Here is a 20,739-nt window from a genome sequence, read left to right on the forward strand (position 1 = left end):
TCAGTTAAAATTTTAACTAACGTAATAAAAATAAATAATTGGCAACACTTAATTATCTGGAATTAAATAATATAATAAAAATGTTGAAAATTAATTTATTTAAATAAAATTTAGATATTTCTCTTCTTTTTAGACATTATATTCTCATATATATATATTTTTCTAAATATTATAAACAAAATATTCAACCCACCAAGAAGAATGTGTACGAATAATGTATTAAGTAATATCATTTTTTTTTTTTTGTTTAAATTACATTATCATTTTTTTTGTGCGGAGAAGGTCAATAATAAGCCAAATACTTCCAGTTATTTTATTTTACATAACATAAAAAAATAAATTGCTTACCTAACTATTATTTTATTCATTATTTTAATTTTTCTAATTTTCTTTTTTGTTGAACAAGTTGCCCTAGTGCAAACCACTTTTTTTTTATTAATAAAATATATATATATATATATTATGGGTATAGCTTTTTTTAAAAATAAAAATTCTTAATTAAAATTATGACACTGGTTGATAAATTTAAAAGTATTTATAATCAACTTTCAATTTTTTAAAAAAAATAATTAAAAAAAATTGTAAAAAAAATACTTCTAATTATTCATCGTTTATGTTTTAAATATAATGTCTGATATCACTTAAAAATTGATGGATTTAAATTTTTTTATTTTTTTTAAGAAAAATGAAAGAAAATTAATTTTTTAGGTTTATATGGATTTATATTTTTGTAAATTAAAGAGGAATTATTATATTACCGCAAAAAAGAAAAAGAAAAAGAAAAAGTAAGAAAAATGAAAAATCCAAGTAGAGTAAAGTAGCGCCTGCACAGAGGTTTGTCTGCTGAATAATGAAGTAATTAACGAAGTAATTTGTTTTTAAAGCTCATAATTAAGAAAGAAAACGAAAACTGGTAAATCTTTATATCCTCAACCCAAGGATTTGGTGGGGTTTGAGCTTGGAAAATTTGATAAGCTAGACGAATATTGGTTTCTGTAGCTTGTTTTTCTTCTGATCTTGATCAGTTTGGTGCTTGGAATTGGTCGGATTCCGATCAGATTTGGATTGACGGGAAGAGTATAACGCCTAGGTTTCCGAATTGGGTCATCTTTTGTGAAGACTGAAGAGTTCCCGTCGATTAATCCCCCTGGCTGGGGGCCGGAGGTGGAGGATTGAAAGGGAACAATGAAGGATTTGATCGGAAGACCGGGGACGAAGAGTGGACTAGCTTTGAGAATGGGTCAATCGGCATTTGCGGCTGCTTCAATCGGAGTTATGGTTTCTGCTTTGGGTTTCTCTAGCTTCACTGCTTTCTGGTATTGCCATTTGCCTCTCCCTGTTCTTTCGATTAGTTATTCAACACGCGTCTCTTGTTTTTGGGTGATTTCGATAACTGGAGATTTTCTTATTCGTGGATTGAAAATGGAAGAAGGTTATGAAATTGTGCTATGCGTTCTTGATCTGTGAGTTTGTGAAGTTCTGTGAAGAACTACATTGACCATGTTTAACATAATTGTGCAATGTCCAAGACGTTTATACGAATCCAACTTGTTTAAACTTCACAAAGTCACAGATCAGTATACTCCATGTATGATTTTAGGGGCTGAATGCTTTTTTAATATGGAACATGGAGTACTCTATAAGTGTTCTGCTGATCCTCTTAGACTTTACTGCAGACAATTCTCTCGACTGTTCCATTTCAGAACCATTTCTAATGTAAATTGGTAGGATTTGCCATGATTTGTTCTTCAATAGCAAAACTTACTTGAGTTTAGCATGAGATGTTCATTCTTTATGCTTCACCTTCCGGACTTGGAAGATCAGAAATGCACGTGTTTAGGAGTATTTCAGTTGACTGTGATCTGTTTTATTTGTGATTCAGCTATTTGATTGCATCAATGGGCCTTCAAGTGCTTTGGAGCTTTGGACTTGCATGCCTTGATATGTATGCTTTGAGGAGAAAAAGAGACCTTGAAAACCCAATATTGGTCAGCCTTTTTGTTGTTGGTGATTGGGTATTTTACTCATCTCATGAACTTGTTGACATTTCTTATTCCTTCAATTAGAGACCCAAATGTCCCCGTAGGCTTAAATTGACTCAAACTATCACTTGTTTGCATAACATTCATCATGCCTTGATCCACATAAAATCTCCTCTTCCTTTAGGTTGAAGTTTTGATTGGTTTAATTATGTTGCTATTCGACGAAAAGGGCCAGTATTAGTCATTATTTTAAGGTAATGCTCATATGAACTTGAACACAATTGCCTTTATGTCCTCTTCAGGTAGTTCAATCCATTAGATTACCTCTACTTAATGTAAGGTGTTGATCACAAGGGGTTCTGATATTATTATGTGCTAAATAGCAGTAATCATACTAATACAACTTAATAGAAAATGAATAATAACAACTAAAATGCTCTCTTAAGAAGTGCGATTTAATGTCTCATTTAGACGATTGGGATCGATTACATCTATCATCCTGTCTCATGAAGCAACTCAAACATCTTTGTTATCTTCTTGTTTCTTGTAGCCTTTGAGAAGTTAATATTCGTTTGTTTTTAGTTCAACACTATAGACTAAAGCATGAAATATGCAGGTGACAGCCACTTTATCCCTGGCTGCTGCAAGTTCATCAGCAGGGATTGTTGTTCTTTATGCCAAAGATTTGGACGTCTGCAAGTCTCATAAAAATCTTCCTTGTAACATGTTCCAGATCTCCATAGCTCTTGCTTTTATCACCTGGGCTCTTATTGCTATGTCATCACATGTCATGTTCTGGATTTTATTAGCTTCAGTCTAGAAAACCCATACTCGATTTCTTTCTTTATTGATGAAAAGCAGGCCATCTGTAAATAATCTCGTTTTTATAACATTCATTTTTGACATTTTTCATGTTTCATGTACAAACACTTGGTTTTGAAGCAAAGAGGATGTTTCCATTTCGCTCTGGTTTTTATGGTTAACAGCTTACACGGATGATTTGTAAGCAATCCAACCCTCTCGTTTAATCTATTAGTTATCAGAATCAGAATGATGTTGCTTTTTCATAGGAAGATCTGTTCTGTTGCTGCTTTACTATGAGAATCTATTAAATAATACAGTTTCCTTGTCATATATGACCATAGATTTCTCCAAGGTGATAACACACGTTCGGAATGCGATGTTAGAAGTTAAATGGCCCATGGCATCGCACAAAAACTTAGGATTTCAGAACATGTCTCCTAGGATTCTTTTTCCAGTTGTCCCTCTCTTAATGGTAGTTAAAGGTTGGGGGAGAAGGGTCAACAATCACAAGTTTCTATGCAAGGTTTGATCTACCAAAGTTCACTAGAATTTAGAATAAAAGTTAGATTTGAATCTGTGTTAGAATTGAAGAAGATCTTGTTCAGTTTACCATTTACTTTAGAAAACAGAGTAGAAAAGGATTGAAATATGAAGATTATGATCCTTCAAACGAAATCGAATGGCCTTATTAAGACAAAACTTAACTAAACACACTCTGTTAGAGCTTTTCATTGAGAATTTTCAAAGTAATACATGTCTATGGAGGAATCTATTGCCCTTTTTTTTACCTCTTCTTTTCTTTGATTTGTTTCATACAGAAAACTTTGACAAAAAATGCATTCAAAAGTTACCTTTACAGTTCGTCAATATTTGGAATCTCTCTGTTAAGAACACAAATAATGTTGGCTAGCTCATCAGCAACTTCTTTCATTGTAGGTCTGTTTTGCCTCTTTTCATCCAAGCAAGCTGCTGCTAGAGACCCTAATGCCTTCATTATCTCTATTTGAACTCTGCTTGCTCTCTGTTTGATCACAGGATCAACAACTTCCATCAATCTGTCTTCTTTGATAATCTTCTTGATATAAACTACTAAGTTTACATCTTCCTCTTCTCTGTTAAAATCAATGGCTTTCTCAGAAGTCAACAGCTCGAGCATGACAACTCCAAAACTATAAACATCGCTCTTGTCTGTCAATTGAAAGTTTAAGTAATATTCCGGGTCTAGATAACCTAATGTTCCCTGAGCCCCAGTTGTAATATGGCTTGATTCAGTAACGGCCAGTCTAGAAAGCCCGAAATCGGCAACTTTAGCATTCAACTTCTCGTCTAGTAGAATATTGCTTGACTTTATATCTCGGTGATAGATTCTTGGCATGGCTGAAGTGTGTAGATAAGCAAGGCCATCAGCTGTTTGGCGAGCAATGTAGAGTCGACGACTCAATGTCAGCGGTGGCCATTTACTTGAACTTGTATTGCCATGAAGGTGATCGAATAGGTTCCCATTTGAGATGTATTCATATATTAGCAGGGGTTGCTCGAGTTCGAGGCAGCATCCAAGTAGACGAACAAGGCATCGATGGTTCACCTGACAAAGAATTCGAACTTCGTTCAAGATTTGATCGATACCCTTCATGCACCCCAACTTGGCGCGCTTAACAGCTACTAAGGTTCCATCTTCTAAGCTGCCTTTGAAAACCTCTCCATAGCCACCAGAGCCAAGCAAGTTCTCTTTCGAGAAGTTGTTTGTAGCCTTTGCTATCTCTTTGGTTGTGAACATCCTCGCCGATTTGCCACTGCTGTTGGCTGTTAGAATCACTTCACGAACTTGTTTCGAATTGAGTTCGTTCCCTTTCGGAATCTGTTGACGTCTTTTGAAAATTATAAACATGGTCGAGCCTCCAATCACCACGACGATCACTCCAGCCATTGCTGAGAATGAACAAATTTATTCACCATTGTCAAAGTAAGTTCATTCTAGTTTCACACTCAATGAATACCACAATTTGCCTTGATTTATATACCTCCAAGAATAGCAGGCATCTTCTTATGCTTCTTGTGAATTCTCTTGTTCTGTATTTTCACATCTGCATCAAACCAAAAGATTTCATGTCATCAAAGAATATTACAAAGCAGCATTTAAATTCAAGTTTTTTTTTAGTGTAAATGTTGCTAAATTTTACTCACTGTTGCCATTACACAAGCCATTAACAGGATCCCACTTGAAAGGCACCTTGCAGAAGCACCTCATCTGGCGAGCATTTGCAGGTTCCGGCAAACAAGCAGAATTCTCCCAATTCCGGCAGTCTGCAGCCACTCGACACGGCGGCTCTCGCGGAGGTGCCCATTGAATCTCCACCCCAGGTTCTGGCCATTTCTTCTTCGCCGGAACAGAACCACCCAAATTCACAAAGCATTCATAAGCCGAACACCGCTCCTTCCGCACCCTGATTCTGTACTCAGTAATGGACCCTCCACTTGTATACCAACAGCACGTCGGCGCCGCCTTACACGCCCCCATGACCACCGGATTCTGCTTGATGTAGTCATGACAGACGCTGTTAGCCGAACAGTTCCAACTATTTTCCAGGACTTCCATCGAACAATTGAAGAGTAGAACCGTGTTTCTATTGGTAATGGTGAAAGGATGGCCGATGTCGAGCCAAAATCCATGGCTCCCAAAATCCGATGAAACGCAGGTGTTTTTCGCCAACCCCGGCGGCCGGATAATCAACCTCTGGGCCACCGGATTAACGGAAGTGATCAAATAGGAAGACCCATTGACGGACTCGAACCAGAGCACGCCGGCGGTGCACCGAACTCTGTAAAGAGGATCACCGCAATCTGGGCGTGTGCTGAGTGGGTACGGCACCGGCGTGCGGCCGCAGTCCGGGCAGCGCTTGGCGGTGCAGGAGAGGAAGATTGAGAGTAAAATGAGAAGAAAGAGAAGGGGAAGATTGGTTTCCATTTTTGATTGGGAATTAAATTTTTGAGGTGCAGAGCAGAGAGATGAGTTATGATTGAAACTTCTGAACTCATAAACTACAAAAAGCTTCGAACTTTACAAGTGGGCACTGATTTAGTTTCTCAATGCATCGAAGAAGAAAAAGAAGAAGAAGAAGATTGGCTGCATCACCATGAGTAGAATAAAAAATTATTAATACTGTGTGGAATCTCAATCCTCACTTAAATCATAATCCTCTGGAATAAAGAAGTTAAAGAAGTTGTGAGCATCAAACGAGTAGATCAAACGAGTAGTTAAAAGTGACTCAAGTGTCGGACAAATGGTGTACTTTGTTCGAAATCAGTCTTGATTCGGAGAGGTCGTTCTAGGGTTCCATAGGTCTCAGGGAAGACTATGGTATATTTTGTTTGAGGGGAGGATGGTTTGGTGGGGAGTTCACGTCAGGTAGCTAATGAAGAAGATGTTCATGAGTTTATAAGTAAGAAATACATCTATTGACATGAGGTTTTTTGGGAAATTAAAAGCAAACCTACGAGAGTTTATGCTCAAAGTAGACCGTGGAGATTCGAATTCATATCCCTGATGAAAACATATAATTTGGTGAGAGAAGAGACGTAATGATAACATGAAATGGATGAGAAGGTTGGAAAGAAAAATGGGGGCAAACAGCAACATTATTCCTTGAAGAAAACAAAAAAAAGAACAAATTTCAGTACTTTTGTCTCGCCGTGGTCCGAATTCTTAAGAACGATTCTTCCAATTTCACTGTCCAAACTCCGAGGAGCCAACCCAAGCTTGGTCTGTGTCTGTGTGTCTGTGTCTGTGTGTCTGTGTTCTCCTTCCATTTCATCAAGTTTTGCTTACAAAACTAACCCTTACAATGCTACCACAAATGCTTCACCTTTTATCACTCATCCCATGCCTTTTAAAGCCTTTTCCTGCTTCTCCGGCCAACCTCGCCACCACTCACGCCGCCCTTCTTTTCACATTAAACAAAAGATGATATGGTCTGTGTGTACAAAAGGGATGAAGAGATTAAGGAGCTTCCTTCATTCTTGTTCTTGTTTGCTTTCCTTCCCTTAATGTCATGGTAGGAGAGAGTTTGAAGGATTGGAAGGATTTGGCCCCTGTAAGATGAAATATTATTTACGATAGTGTAGAAACTTCTCTCGAACAGACACGTTTTAAATCCATGAGACTTATGACTATTGTAATGGGTCAAAGCTAATAATATTTGCTAGTCGTAGACTTGAGCGGTTAAAGACCACATCAACCTCCAGCAAAATTACCCATCATCCATCTCCTCGAGGCTAGCTTTCCCACTGTCACACCAACTAGTGTCGGGCACTTATACCATTTGTAACAACTCAACCAACTACTACTAAATATTATCTTTTTTGTCTTTCCTACTAAACTTTCGTTCGAACATTTTAAAACACACATGCAGAGAAAAGTTTTCATACATTCATAAAGAATGTGTCGTTCTCCTCTCTAATTAATATGAGATCTCACACATCAAATCGTAATTCGTGTTTTAATTTATCGAAAAGATCTTTAAACAAATTTGAATCCATATAACATCATTGAAATCTTAATCCAAAACACTTTTGAGGGGGAAAAAAACTTCATTTTTAGTCAAACATCCATGAACAACCACAGCCACTATTCACAATTCATAGAGCACAGTTCTCCCTTGGGAGATTTCTGCACGGACACACACCCTTACACTTCCAACAGACACACCAACCCTATCAAAACCTTAAAATTACCAAACAAAAACACTTACAACAAATAACTCAACCCCATCACCAAACTTAAAGCCACACAATAAGCACTTCTATGTTCCTCGATTACACAGCGACGATTGATCAACCCCAGAACCACAAATTAAGACACTGTCACTCGAAGAAGAAGAAGAAGAGGCCCCATTGATATTGTGTAGCTCATCATCATCGCCTGGGAGTCTTTGATATGAAGCTGAAGAAGGAGAGTCACAGCACCACATGGGTTGATTATTATTGCCATTTCTGAACTCTACAATGGCTTTGTAAACAAATGGAATGAGACCCTCCATTTCCTTTGGCTTAAGGGGTTGAAGATTTGGATCAAATTTTATGGGGTTTGTTTGGATTTAAACACTCCACCTTCTCACGCTAACCCGAATAAAGATTACCTCTATTTTGATGATAGCTACGGAAAGCTATATCCAAACTACACCCATTTGCATTGTAATCTCCCACTAAATCCTTCTTTATTCAATTTTTTTTGCTTATTATTTTTTTTTTTTAGGGTTTTCTTGGTATTAGCTTCCAATATAAGCCGGTTGGTATGTCTGTTCATTTTCGTTTGTTTTCAACTAATCACACTTGTTCATGTTTATATCAATCTTAGTTTCTTCCGGTTTGGTTGAATGTGTATAATGAGAATTACATTATAACAAATCATCAAATTATAAATTTTGTAACACACCAATAAATTATAGATTGTCGAATAACAAATAAGTAAATCAGAAGATTATCTTCTTATGTACAAATACGATATCCTACAATTTAACACTTCTTACATTTGTGTTGTAACTCACATATTTCAAATTTGATATACAAGATGTTAATTTGTCAGAGTCAGAGCCTCGCAAGAACCTGCTTGTAATGGACGAGGGGGAGAAATATTAGGATCGCTCAATAACACACACTTGTTAAGATAAAACACAAATAACAAGAGAATAAAGTGAATTGGGTATACATATGGTTTCAGTTTCGGTCTACTAAAAATGATAGCCAATGGTGTTGTAAGGCCGGCACAACCAAGAAGCAATAAAAACCAAAACTTTGGATTCCAGACTGTCACAACCACAAAGGGAAATGCTATACACTTGAAACCCATTTGAAATTAGATGTAACCCTAACCATACTTTATGTTATCAAAAAATAATAATGAAGATTATTGATGAAATAAGAGCCGTAGATGATGAAGTCATTGTTCAAATCATGAGGTTTGAAAATGATCGAAGCCGTCCTTCTCCATTCTCATAATTCAAAGCATAGAATGATCTTAAGCAAAGACATTTAATTATTAGGTGAAGATTATCATAAATGGAACAAGCCTGCCTTTGTCACACTCTCACACTTTATGAATTATCATTCATTTTGAGTTTGCCAAATATTAAATTATCGTCATTTAAGAGGCTATAATAATGTCGGTTATCAACTATGTCGATGTTTCATTTATAAAATATGATGCAATGCTTAGTATCAACGCTCTGCTATGGACTTACACATTAAAAATAAGATCAATAAATCAATACAAAAGCATATAAGAAACAAAAATAAACCATACGTCCAAAAACTAGAAAACAACCCAATAAACGATGTTATGGTCTTCATGTGTCGCCTCTGTCATTCGTACATGGATGTCTTATTTTACTTGAAACGTAAGTGTAACATATGACTTGAGTTTTTTAGGAAATACTTAGTAAGTGACCCCAGTGTTGGGGTCAAGTAATGCAAGCGCACACATATATGATGTGACCTATCTTTTAAAACAACATAGCATGACTTTGAGCTATTTCTAGTTTAGACAGAATTGGATGTGCGGTACTTCTCCATGCATGGCTCACGCACATAGACCCACCAAGTGGACTCATATACATACCCCTTGAACCTGGCTTCATCAGGCTAAATAGTTGACGTGTCGCCAAACACCACAGAGGGAAAGACCCGCATGATATCATGACAAACATAAATAACGAAGGTATGCGTCTGTACTAACCTAACATAATTAGGAAATTTAAATGCACATGACATACATAAATGCATGAAGTCCCCATGATTGAAAATCATAGCATATAATAAGAATCATTTCATTCTTCCTTTCTCTTATGCCATATATCATGAATGCATATAATCTATAACATGACCTTACATGGCATGATATAGCATAACATTCATAGAATTTCGCATCATACATATCATGGCATAATAGGAAACCAAATACGGGTATAACATGACATTGTAGGTCATCACATAACTTACATAAGCATAGCATGACATTATGACGCATGTAGGGGCCACAAAGCATGCATCATCATACATCATACAATTCTTCTTACCAACCAACAGTAAATCACTTACTTAGTTGACTCAGGCCCGAGTTACTTATTACTCTTGGTACCAGAACCTACTCCTCAAAGTCCAATTTAAATTCATCATCTTGATAATATCAATTAAAACAAAATGACTGCAAAGATAAACCACGTTGTAGTCCAATTATTGAGGATAAAGAAATATCTTGACTTATCTACTTTATTTGTTTTTTCTTCCCGACTCAATGTTTCGTATTTAAAATTCTTGAAAGTAAAAATAATGTGTAATTGGTTTCCTATAGGAAATATATTATTATTTTTAATTAATTTATTTATTTATTTATTTATTGAGACCACATATGTGGCTTTTGAAATTTCAAAAGGTCAAATAAATTTCAAATTTAAATCTCAATGGGCAAAACTATTGATTTTGTAAACATATTAATCAAATAGAAATTAATATTATGTTTACTACGAAAATAAATCATAATGAAATTATAAGGAATGGAATATGTATAATTATCATAATAATATTTACAATTAATTAAAATGCAATAACTAAATAATATGCTACAATATAATTTTCCATTTTTATTTTCTTATTTAAATATTTTTATAGTTTAACATATTCAAATTTGTATATTTTTTTAAAAAATAATGCATAAATTAAAATTTAAAAAGCGCAATAATCTAATATATATATATATATATATATACTTTAAAAGGAAAAAATATCATAATTTTCAAAACAAGATATAAAGTTATTTAATTTAGTAAAAAAAAATTACAGAAATCATATAAGAATGAATTAAAAAGAAACTAAAAAAAATAAATATGAACATTCCAAAAGTCGAGTACTCTGGGCTAATATTGTTTGCTTTGATCCGTTATTTATTAACGTTTGTTAGATGATGAAAGTCTCACGTCCGCTAATTTAGGGAATGATCATAGATTTATAAGTGAGGAATACTATCTCATTGGTATGAGACTTTTTTAAGGAGCCCAAAGCAAAACCATGAGAGCTTATGCTCAAAGTGGACAATATCATACCATTGCGGAGAGTCGGGTTCGTCTAACATGGTATCAGAGCCATGTCCTAAATTTAGTCGTGCAAGTAGATTGGTAAATCTTCAAATGTTGAACAAAGAACCCCACAAAAAAAAAAACAGAGCCAAGTCTCTTCGGAGGCAAGAAGGTAGTAAAAAATGACTAAGACTCCAAACGAGTCGAGTCTCGATTAAGGGGAGGCGTGCTTTATTCAAGAGGAGGTGCTGGATGATGAAAGTCCCACCTCAGGAAATGTAGGAGAGTTTATACTCAAAATGAATAATATCATAGCATTGTGGAGAGTCAGTATTCGTCTAACACGGTTAACTTCATGATTTTAAAACAGTCTACTAAGGAGAAATTTCCACATCTAAGGAATGCTTAATTCTCCAATCTAATAGCCGTGACATCTCACCATTGACCAAAGATCGAATCCTAAAAAGATGGTGAAAATAAGATGGAAAGCTTACAAGAAAATGATTATAATGTGTTCTCACCTGTTATAACATTTCAAAGATGGAAAGCTTCAACACCTGAAATGGCCATGGCGAATCCACAACCACCGCCCCACGCATCCTTCCACCGTCGTTACAACCCGGAAACCGCACCAGCTCCGCCGAGAGCAAAACAGATTTATCCGGCAAACCACCGGGAAGATAGCCCCACATATAAACGAGAGCCACAAGATTTAGCTGAAAGATTCTGGAAGCCAAAAGACTCTTCTCAACTCCAACCTTTCCCAAAATGCTTGCCACGTGTAGCCCACCAGATTATTTCAAATTCATGGAAATTGCCACTTCTCAATGGACGGACTAGATGTAGCCACGTGTACAAGTCCTAATAATCGTTATATTTTGATCTATTTTATTTTATTTTATTTTGAATTATGTAATACGTTGTGTACTTATATATTATTTAGTCCTCGAAAAAAACAAATTAACATTAAACATTTAATTTTATATATTTCATAATTTATAAATTGAAATAGATTATTAAACAATAAAAAAATTAATTGATTTATTGAATGTGAATTAGTAGAGACAAAAGTGGATTATAAAACAATTAATTTCGGAATTAAATAGGAATGATTTAATTTTAATGGAGGGATTAAACCAAAAAAATTAGTGGAGGACAATGATCAAATTGTAGCTAAAAGATTTTTTTTTTTTAATAATCATATTTGTGATTTTTTTTCTGCAATAAATAAATAAGAATGCTTGATTTATATCCATAGATAGGCTAAGTGGTTACGCAAAGAGGGGAAATAATTCATTTTTAAATTATATATTTTTTTGGATAACGAAGAATATAATATTATTTAAGATTAAAAATATTAAGTAATAACTAAACATTTGACCACATGATTTCTTTTTTTTTTCTTTAAAAAAAAACTATTTTCATGTGATTACATTAGGATGGAATAATTATATTTTTTTTATAGATAATTAATTTTTTTTATATTTAATTTTATGATACTTTATTGCCACCTAGGTGAGAAACGTATAAAAAAAATAATAATAAAATCTACTCCGAGTAGAGGTCTCATAATTGGTGAGTAGCTTAGATTTAGTTAATGAAACAATGATAAGATAGTGAATATCACGGGGAAGGAAATGCCCCATATAATTCTAAATACAACCAAGTTATTTTATCTTGCACGAATACACGAATAAGTGATCAATAATTTTTTCTCATTATTTTGAATTCACTCGTGTCCCGTAGCTTGGGTTGGCCCATGATTCCCTCATTCTATGTCTACCTTGCACGCAACAACTAAACAACTCAAACCAGCACACTCGAACAACATGTTATTCTACCAGAGCTTCTGTTGACCTACGTCTTGACTTGGTTTCAACCCACGCACTTATTGATATGCTTGCTCGATCTGACCCAACTATTAGTCCAACCTACTCTGATCACTATTTTGACCTGCTCCAACTATCAATCCAACACGGTTCGTTGTCTTTTAGACCCTTTTGACTCTTTTAGGCCGCTTCAACACAATTTAGTTCTATTTCAACCAAATTAAGCTTGACTAATCATTATATGTATGCATGTATGTACAAACCATGATACTTAGAAAATATAAAGATTTAGTGATATGGCAAGGTTTTAAACATCAATATCGATGAAAATGTCGATATTTAAAATTTTAAAAAAAATATAAGATCAAATATTTTATTAATATTTTTGTTATATTTCGTAGATTTTTCTACGAATAAATATTTTATCATCACTTACCGATTTATATCCCGATAATTTGTTGATATTTTTACTATATTTTATCGAATCACTCTGGCGATCGATATCGAGCCAGAGATAACCATGTTCGGACCATTGATTTTTTGAATACGGTGTTTCTTAAGAATTACATCATGTGTCGTTTTAGTTATAAATTTTGCTGACGACTTCATACAATTGATGTCGTTGAAAAAGTCACCCCCCTGCACCGCAAGTCTGTAAGCGTACTTTACGACGTGTCGGTGTCACTGTGCGAATTTGTCAAATCCTGTGCAATAACCGAATTCAGCGTGGTGGTCAAACTAAAATTCATTTTCTATTATTATAATTTATCAAATACTAAATTTATTTGAAATGACATATATTTAAATAAAAATAAAAATTAAACTGGTTTGTTGAGTGTGGATTAATAGAGAAAAAAGTTGGTTAAAAAGGTAATTAAGAAATTAAATAGGGATTATTTAAGTTTAATGGAGAGATTAAAGCAAGAGATTAGGGAAGGATTAATAATAATATTTGTGAATTCTTTTTTAACAATAAATAAATAACAATGATTCTTCCTCTATGTCAAATACATCGGCTAAGTGGTTACGCAAATAGGGGAAATTATAGTGGCCTATTAACAATTCTCAATTTTATTTTTTATATTATATATTTTTTGGATTAACCAACAATATAATATTATTTCACATTAAATAATATTTATTCTTAACTAAACATTTGTCCACATCATTTCTTTTTTATTCTTAAAAAATTATTTTCCAACATTTCAACCCATCCATACGATTTTAGAACCCAACTTTATTTTGCTAAAATTCGAGTTGAGCCAACCTAACAGAACAAAGTTGATACCGAGCAATGTTACAAATTAAATTCCAAATAGAGGCAACCACGTTACAGTCCACAAACAAGGAGTCTATAGTTTCCATGCTATGTTGATAGAGAACATATCAGTTGCTAGAGGGACTACGAGTCTCTACAATTGTATGGTGCTGCTATTCATTTTAAGCATAAACATTTATAATTTTTTTAACCTTATATCGATGAAGAGCAGTATCTTCAATTATATAGTCGGGGTGTTTATGCTTCAAAAGGACCCTCATTATTTACAAATCTTTCCGACATTCAAACTAAAAATATTATTTTATTTTAAGAGTTCAAAAGGGCTCTCTTAATTTTTATAATTAAAAAAAATTAATTATCTGAAAAATTAAATTTAAAAATGTTGGAAGAAATTGAGTTGGTTTAGAGAGATAGTCTTTGCTCATAGAAATATGCTGAAAGCACTCATGTTTGTTTGTGAAGATATAGTATTCTTTCCTAGAACTGAGGAAGTAAGTAACCTAACCATATGGCAACGGATGTGAGAGAATGCCAAAGTGTCAAATTCTTATCTGAATCCTGAGCATGATTGGTGAACTCATACACCAATACATATTTGACATTGTTTGTGAGATCCCATATCGATGCAAGAGAGAAATGATGGGAAATCTCTTCCTAGCAGACACATTTTAAAAACACGTACGGTTACACGAAAAGTCATTAGGAATATGATTAATAAATGGAGACACCCCTCTCTAATACTACCACAAATCATAGAGATCCATTGAATAAAAGTTTTGTTCATAATTGAAGAAGACACAAAAACACACACACACACTTGTGAATTAATTATTAGTTTATGAGTTGTTTTAGTGATATCTTTGAGCAGATTTGAGTCAGATTACTTCAGTTAGCTGCCCAACCCTCCCTCTTGTCATCCCCAAAAAACATGGCTTTCAAAGACCCCACACACACAATTCCAATTTTTAATCCTTTCACCTTTCTAAACTCTCTCTAAAAGATTTAAAATTCTCAACCACATTTATGGATGAACTCAGTGGAATCCATCTACCCAACCCTAGCTCCCACAAAATAACCAAAACACTAGAGCTCTATACCCTACCCACCACTTCAATTTCAATCAACTTCACCTTAAATATCTCATTCTCTCTCAAATTCCATGGAAATGGAGCCCAAACCATGTTGGATGATGTGGGAAAACAAGAACCAGAACAAGAACCAGAATCAGAATCGTTTGACTACTGCCTCCGATAATCACAACAACAAAGCTTCTTCTTTTGATGATTCATGGGAAGAACAAGCTTTCGCCGACGATGCAGCCGGTCGTCTCGGCGGGTGCGTTTGGCCGCCGAGATTCTACTCTTGTAGCTTCTGCAAAAGGGAATTCAGGTCAGCTCAAGCTCTTGGTGGTCACATGAATGTTCACCGGCGTGATCGTGCTATGTTAAAGCATGAATCTTTCAAACCCCAAATCGAAACCCATCTTCAAATTCCCCCAAAAAACAACCCCTTTACGTCATTGATCGATCTTCCACAACACCCATCTTCCCAATTTGATTGTGATGAAAATTTGGCGTTTAACCCTAACCCTAAATCCTCACAAAACTCCGTGGAGGAATCCGATCATAAATGGCGTCAAAGTTTAGACCTTTCCACAAAAACAACCGATCTCTTCAAAGATGATGCTGTTTGTTGCAAGAGAAAGCGAAGCGATCATCATTCGACGTCCACGGTGGCTTTCGTTCTCCGATCGGAGGTAATTGGACTTAGTCATAGTTCTGGCGAGGATTTGGATCTCGAGCTCCGCCTAGGCGATGGCGGTGGCAGCCGGACAAAGCCAAAGCTAAAGTAAAATTTCACCGCCGTGAATTTATCTCTATAGTTTTTGTTTCTCTTGTTGTTTCATTTTCCTTTTGGAATCTCTATGTCAGTTCTTCTACTCCTTATGTCCTTGAGCAAGATTGTAGCAAAATTCAGCAAAATTGCTCGCAAAAGGAGATTGATGAAATGAAAAGCTGATAAAAATTGACATATTTGAAACCTTTCTTGTTTTCAGTTTCAATAAAATACTCATATACATATATACACTTGTAAGATAGGTTCATATCGATCAAAGTGAGAATATTTTTGTGGAATATTTAAGAGTTTGTGTTCCATCATTTCTATACCTTTTTTTTTTTTTTCCATTTATTACACAAAAGTCTAAACTTTTATTCCTTTCTTCACCTTAATTCTTTAGTTTACTTCAAATTTTCTCCTCAAGATGCAAACTTTTTCATTAGAAAGCTCTAAAGCTCGATATTGAGCTGATAATCTAGTGGGATATTTTATACCCGGTAACTAAAATTGGAAGAAACTAGCCGATATTGTTCTCTTTGAGCCTTTTCTTACAGGTTTTCCCTCGAGATTTTTAAAACGCGACTCGTACGGAGAGATTTCCACACCCTTGTAAAAAAGACTTCCTTCTCTTCCTCAACCGACGTGTGATCTCACAATCCACTTCCCTTTTAGGTTGAGCCTCCTCACTAGCACATCACCCCGTGTCTGACTCTAATATCATTTGTAACAACTCAAAGTTACTAATAGTAGATATTGTCCGTTTTGGCCCATTACGTATCACCGTCAGCCTCACGGTTTTAAAACACGTATGCTAGAGAGAGATTTCCATTTCTACACCGTTTACGGAGTGTTTCGTTCCTCTATTCAACCGATGGGGATCGAAAGGGTCACAAGATTAGGGTACGATAAAAGAAAGAATGAGGGTACCAAATGTGCATGGAAATATGTGAAGAAGGATGATAATAATATCATATATTATACACCTTTTTGCAATCAATAATAAGGTAATGACATTCCATAAGACCCATATATCAAAAAACAAAACCCACATAAAGTCGGATACTTGACAACATTGATTCCCTTTTCTCTTGGTTTTATTATAATACCCCACAATATATATATATATATATCATCAGAGATCTATTTATTTCTCTCTTTATATACGTCCAAATTTATTCCAACAACTCAAAGGAATCAACAATTAAGTATTGCAAGGATTTGAATAAGGCCACTGCCAAAAAGTTTAGTTTTTTTTATTTTTTTTTAAAGGGAAAAACCATTACTACGTCTGCTAATCGCCATCTCAGTCACTTTCTTGTTTCTTGTTGTGTATGTATTTGTGCAATAAAATCTCCAATTTGCAAAATCTGCAAAACCCTAAAAAAGTTTTATAAAAATGGCAAAATTCCAATTCCCCTACGAAACCCTAATAATAGGCCATGCTTCAATTGGCACACCAAACAAGATGAATATTGGGTTCTTCAGGAGCTTGCTTCTTTCCCCCTTCTTTTAATGCCACAATTTTATGCAAAAGAAGCCTATTCAATTATGAATTATAATGGAAATTGTATATCTTAAAAGCTTTTGGCTAACAAGCTCCTAGGGTGTGTGCCAATCATATGTAGCTTCAACTGTGATGGCCACACTGCTTAGCTATTGTCGATCTCCAAGATGTCTTGGTTGGATCTTCATGGGCGGAAAAGCTGTTGTTTGCTATCTACTTTGTGAGCCTTCACAACCCTGTTCGGTTATACTAACTTAAAAGTAGTATGCACAAAATAATGCCTATTTGAACATTAGAATGAGGTAACGACGGTTGAATTGTGCTTATGTTGCTGACAATTTATATGTGAGATCTCACATCGGTTGGGGAGTAGAACGAAACATTGAAGGGAAGTTCAAGAGAGAAAGTGTAGAGAACAATACATTACACGTTTCTTTAAAGAACCGGACGTCGATAAGACCTATCAAAATAGCAAGAAAAGAAGAATTAAAGGAATACCCATTAAATATTTTCTAAAAAAGGTAAGTAATTGAAGAATGTATTGATGAGAGGAGAGGGTTTTGTTTGGTACGATGCATGTGAAAGGATTAAAGAGAAAGAAAATGTTGGTTTTTCGGGGAAAGCGAGATTGTTTTTTGGGGAGGTTTAGGAGCAAGAATCCATGGAAGAAGATGAGGTTTAAAAAGGTAAATGTGTGCTTTGAGGGCTTTGTCTTGTTCCAAGAGGAACAGCGATGAGTTGGATTGGTCTCAGAAGGAACAGTCGGGCACATGGGACATCAGATGTCCATTTTAATTATTTCTCAAACTATACTTTTAATTAATTAATTAATTAATTAATTATGATATGGAATTATTATCAGGTTAGGGGAATAATTTGTGAGATCATGATTACTATTTTTAATATATGAGAATATTGGAAATGTTCCTCTGGCTGTTCATCAGAGAATAGTTGTTGGGTTTTGTTTATAATTTTTTCATCTTGGAAAGGGTGATTTTCTTGTAAACTGGAGAGTGTTTGATGTCATTGTTGATATTAATTGTTACGAAATGCTTATGGCTGGCTATGCTTTTGTGGCTGTTCATATTTAGTGAGGTATATAGCTTTTTGATTATGATTGATATCAATGTAAGAAGAAATGACATGAGATGCACATAAAAGAGAAAGAGGCTGCACATGGCTTCGTTTTGTTTTGTTGATCATTCAAATACCTTCCGACCCTTTCTTACCTCATAATCAAATTTGATCATGCTATCTAATTTCACGATCCAAGTTGAGCTATTCGAGTATCTAACCTTGATAGGGAACGAGGAGAGAGAAAGGAGAGTTTTTTAGAGATGGGATGAATTATCTTCTTTGTTCTTACCTCCGACCCGACTATTAATTAATTAATTTATTATTATTATTGTGAATAAGTTAGTAATGACATGTCGTAATATTGAAATTTGAAATTGTAGAAATTAGATTAGTTAGGTTAAAAACTAGTTCTAATATTAAATTTTTATATAGTTACATTTTTTCTTATGAAATAATTGTTATTCGGGTTGAGAATAAATTTATAAATTTAAAAATTAGTGGAGAACTCAATCTCAACAAATTTCTTATGAAGAGACTGTATCTAGAACCTCACAAAAACAAACTTTTTTATTTTTTCTCGTGAACGTCTCTACTTTATCGTGTGTATCTTAACTCCTTATTGAAAAACGTCAAAAACTATGAATTCTTGCTACATACTCGAACGAGACGATGAATCTACTAATTCAAAAAAAAAGAAAGTTTGAAGTCTTCACCAAATAATAAAAATTTCCTAAACTTTACAAGGTTTGAAGTATAAGCATGTGCTCTCTCATATACGTACAAAAGGAACATGCTTTCATGCATATTACTACGCACACTTCCTTAATTTGAGGATCCTTCTTTGTTTGGATAAGAGATATTCTTTCATAAAATATATCTCATCTTAATCTAAAGATTTTATGGAGAGTTTTTTACAAGTGTTTAGGTACTTTTAGCCATTAATTTGACATAGTTTCACTCGTTGATTAAGCACATATTTTTTAAATGTTGAAAATTTTAGATATTATCTTCTTTGAACTTTCTCTTTCGAGCTTTTCTTTAAAGTTTTTGGGTTCTTCGTTACGCACCTACTAGAGAAAGATTTACACACTCTTATAAAAATGTTTTGTTCTCCTCTCAAACCCATACAGGATATTACATCTCCTCTTTGAATCAACATGTTTGAATCCTAAAAAAAATTTAGGATTTTTCTTCCTAAGTCGGCCAATCGATTAATATATAATTCTACGAGTTAGGTGGTACAAAAGGATGGGACAAATGTCAAATTACACAAAATATAATATATATATATATATTTGAGGGCAATTTTGTGATTTCAAATATTTTACATTAAAAAAGCTCTACTTGGAGATACTTATCTAAAAACACTTTTAGATAGAAATCTCTATGGAGTGGAGAATAGGAGTGTACAAGTTCGGTTTTGGGTTGAGTTGATAGAATTTTTTGGATCAATTTAAAAATTCGGGTTGGTTGGATTGATAACTCAACCCAACTTGAAAATTGTCACAACTCAACCAAACTCTCTATTTTCATGTTAGATTTAGGTTGGGAAACAACATAGTGGTGAGCGGAGAAATCTGACGAGAAACACAGAGGGGAGAAATCCAATGAAAAGCACTGAGCGCCAAGCAGAGAGATAATTGACGACGACGTTCAACGAGAAACCCTGAGACGAGGTCGAGCGGAGAAATGAAAATTGAGAAGAGAGTCCAATGGAGATATAAAGAGGTGAGCGACGTCGATGTTCGACGACATAGAGAGAATTATTGAGACAGTCTGTAGAGTCTGTAGAGTTTGTAGAGTGCAGATGCGACGGGGGCAGACACAAAAGATTACTCATGGGCTCGGGTTGCGTGGGTTGGGCTATTTTATTTATTTTTTTATGATTTTTGGGTTGGGTCGAGTTGGCCCAATAACTTAAAAGAATCCAATCAAAACCGGAAATCCTATGAAACTCAACCCAACCCAACCCTTATAATTTGGGCTGGGTCGGATTGTGTTCTCGATTTAACGGGTTGGATGTACACCCGTAGCAGAGAGGGGAAGTTTATCCCATCTCATTACAAAATCTTCCATTTATTTTTGGAGATAGAATTATTGTAGATAATTTTTTTTCAACACTCTTGTTGACATATTACCCGGTATCTAGCTCTAATACCATTTACCGATTTGTGCTTGTCATCTTTGTGCAAAAGTCATACTAATCTTCTTTGTACGAACAGTTCACAAACAAGAAAGAACCTAAGAAAAGAAACAAACGAGCAAAAACGGTACTGTAATGTATACGTTGCTTAAGCATTTAAGAATTGAATCGAAAAAAACGAGCAAGTCTTCAAAAAAAAAAAAAAAAAAAAAAAAA

At 34.7% G+C, this 20,739-nt stretch overlaps 3 protein-coding genes and 1 long non-coding RNA gene across 5 annotated transcripts; 2 read left to right on the top strand and 2 right to left on the bottom strand.

Moving 5' to 3' along the window:
* Positions 1-901: 901 nt before the first annotated feature.
* LOC111466220 (CASP-like protein 5B2) lies at positions 902-2,950 on the top strand. 2 transcript variants are annotated; one of them, XM_023110812.1, is made up of 3 exons: positions 902-1,316; positions 1,883-1,988; positions 2,599-2,945. In XM_023110812.1, exons 1-3 carry the CDS (start codon positions 1,186-1,188, stop codon positions 2,800-2,802), a joined length of 441 nt encoding a protein of 146 aa, XP_022966580.1. In that variant the 5' UTR covers positions 902-1,185; the 3' UTR covers positions 2,803-2,945. The 2 variants fall into 2 exon arrangements, with proteins under 2 accessions (XP_022966580.1, XP_022966579.1); XM_023110811.1 differs by having other exon boundaries at positions 904-1,316; positions 1,883-2,015; positions 2,599-2,950.
* A 366-nt stretch (positions 2,951-3,316) lies between these two features.
* LOC111466219 (wall-associated receptor kinase-like 20) lies at positions 3,317-5,801 on the bottom strand. Its single transcript, XM_023110810.1, has 3 exons — positions 4,971-5,801; positions 4,808-4,870; positions 3,317-4,715 (listed from the first exon to the last, which is right to left on the bottom strand). The coding sequence occupies exons 1-3, from the start codon at positions 5,749-5,751 to the stop codon at positions 3,640-3,642; spliced, it is 1,920 nt and encodes a 639-aa protein (XP_022966578.1). The 5' UTR covers positions 5,752-5,801; the 3' UTR covers positions 3,317-3,639.
* Positions 5,802-9,018: 3,217 nt separating this feature from the next.
* On the bottom strand, positions 9,019-11,681 carry LOC111466209. Its single transcript, XR_002714343.1, has 2 exons — positions 11,374-11,681; positions 9,019-9,422 (listed from the first exon to the last, which is right to left on the bottom strand). It is a non-coding gene; the product is annotated as an uncharacterized LOC111466209 (long non-coding RNA).
* A 3,271-nt stretch (positions 11,682-14,952) lies between these two features.
* LOC111466204 (probable transcriptional regulator RABBIT EARS) lies at positions 14,953-16,041 on the top strand. Its single transcript, XM_023110789.1, has one exon. It carries the CDS (start codon positions 15,120-15,122, stop codon positions 15,810-15,812), a length of 693 nt encoding a protein of 230 aa, XP_022966557.1. The 5' UTR covers positions 14,953-15,119; the 3' UTR covers positions 15,813-16,041.
* Positions 16,042-20,739: the final 4,698 nt, after the last annotated feature.

This window comes from Cucurbita maxima, unplaced genomic scaffold (genome assembly GCF_002738345.1).
Source record: "Cucurbita maxima cultivar Rimu unplaced genomic scaffold, Cmax_1.0 Cma_Scf00030, whole genome shotgun sequence".
In the NCBI taxonomy this organism is placed as follows: Eukaryota; Viridiplantae; Streptophyta; class Magnoliopsida; order Cucurbitales; family Cucurbitaceae; genus Cucurbita; species Cucurbita maxima.

Bases quoted from the DNA above. Each gene is read 5' to 3' on its own strand.
- LOC111466220 (XM_023110811.1), top strand. From the start codon at position 1,186: ATGAAGGATTTGATCGGAAGACCGGGGACGAAGAGTGGACTAGCTTTG. The intron at 1,317-1,882 runs GTATTGCCATTT...TTTGTGATTCAG, and splicing joins TCTAGCTTCACTGCTTTCTG to CTATTTGATTGCATCAATGG. The intron at 2,016-2,598 runs GTATTTTACTCA...TGAAATATGCAG, and splicing joins TTTTTGTTGTTGGTGATTGG to GTGACAGCCACTTTATCCCT.
- LOC111466219 (XM_023110810.1), bottom strand. From the start codon at position 5,751: ATGGAAACCAATCTTCCCCTTCTCTTTCTTCTCATTTTACTCTCAATC. The intron at 4,871-4,970 runs GTGAGTAAAATT...GGTTTGATGCAG, and splicing joins TGGCTTGTGTAATGGCAACA to ATGTGAAAATACAGAACAAG. The intron at 4,716-4,807 runs GTATATAAATCA...GTTCATTCTCAG, and splicing joins GATGCCTGCTATTCTTGGAG to CAATGGCTGGAGTGATCGTC.
- LOC111466204 (XM_023110789.1), top strand. From the start codon at position 15,120: ATGGAAATGGAGCCCAAACCATGTTGGATGATGTGGGAAAACAAGAAC.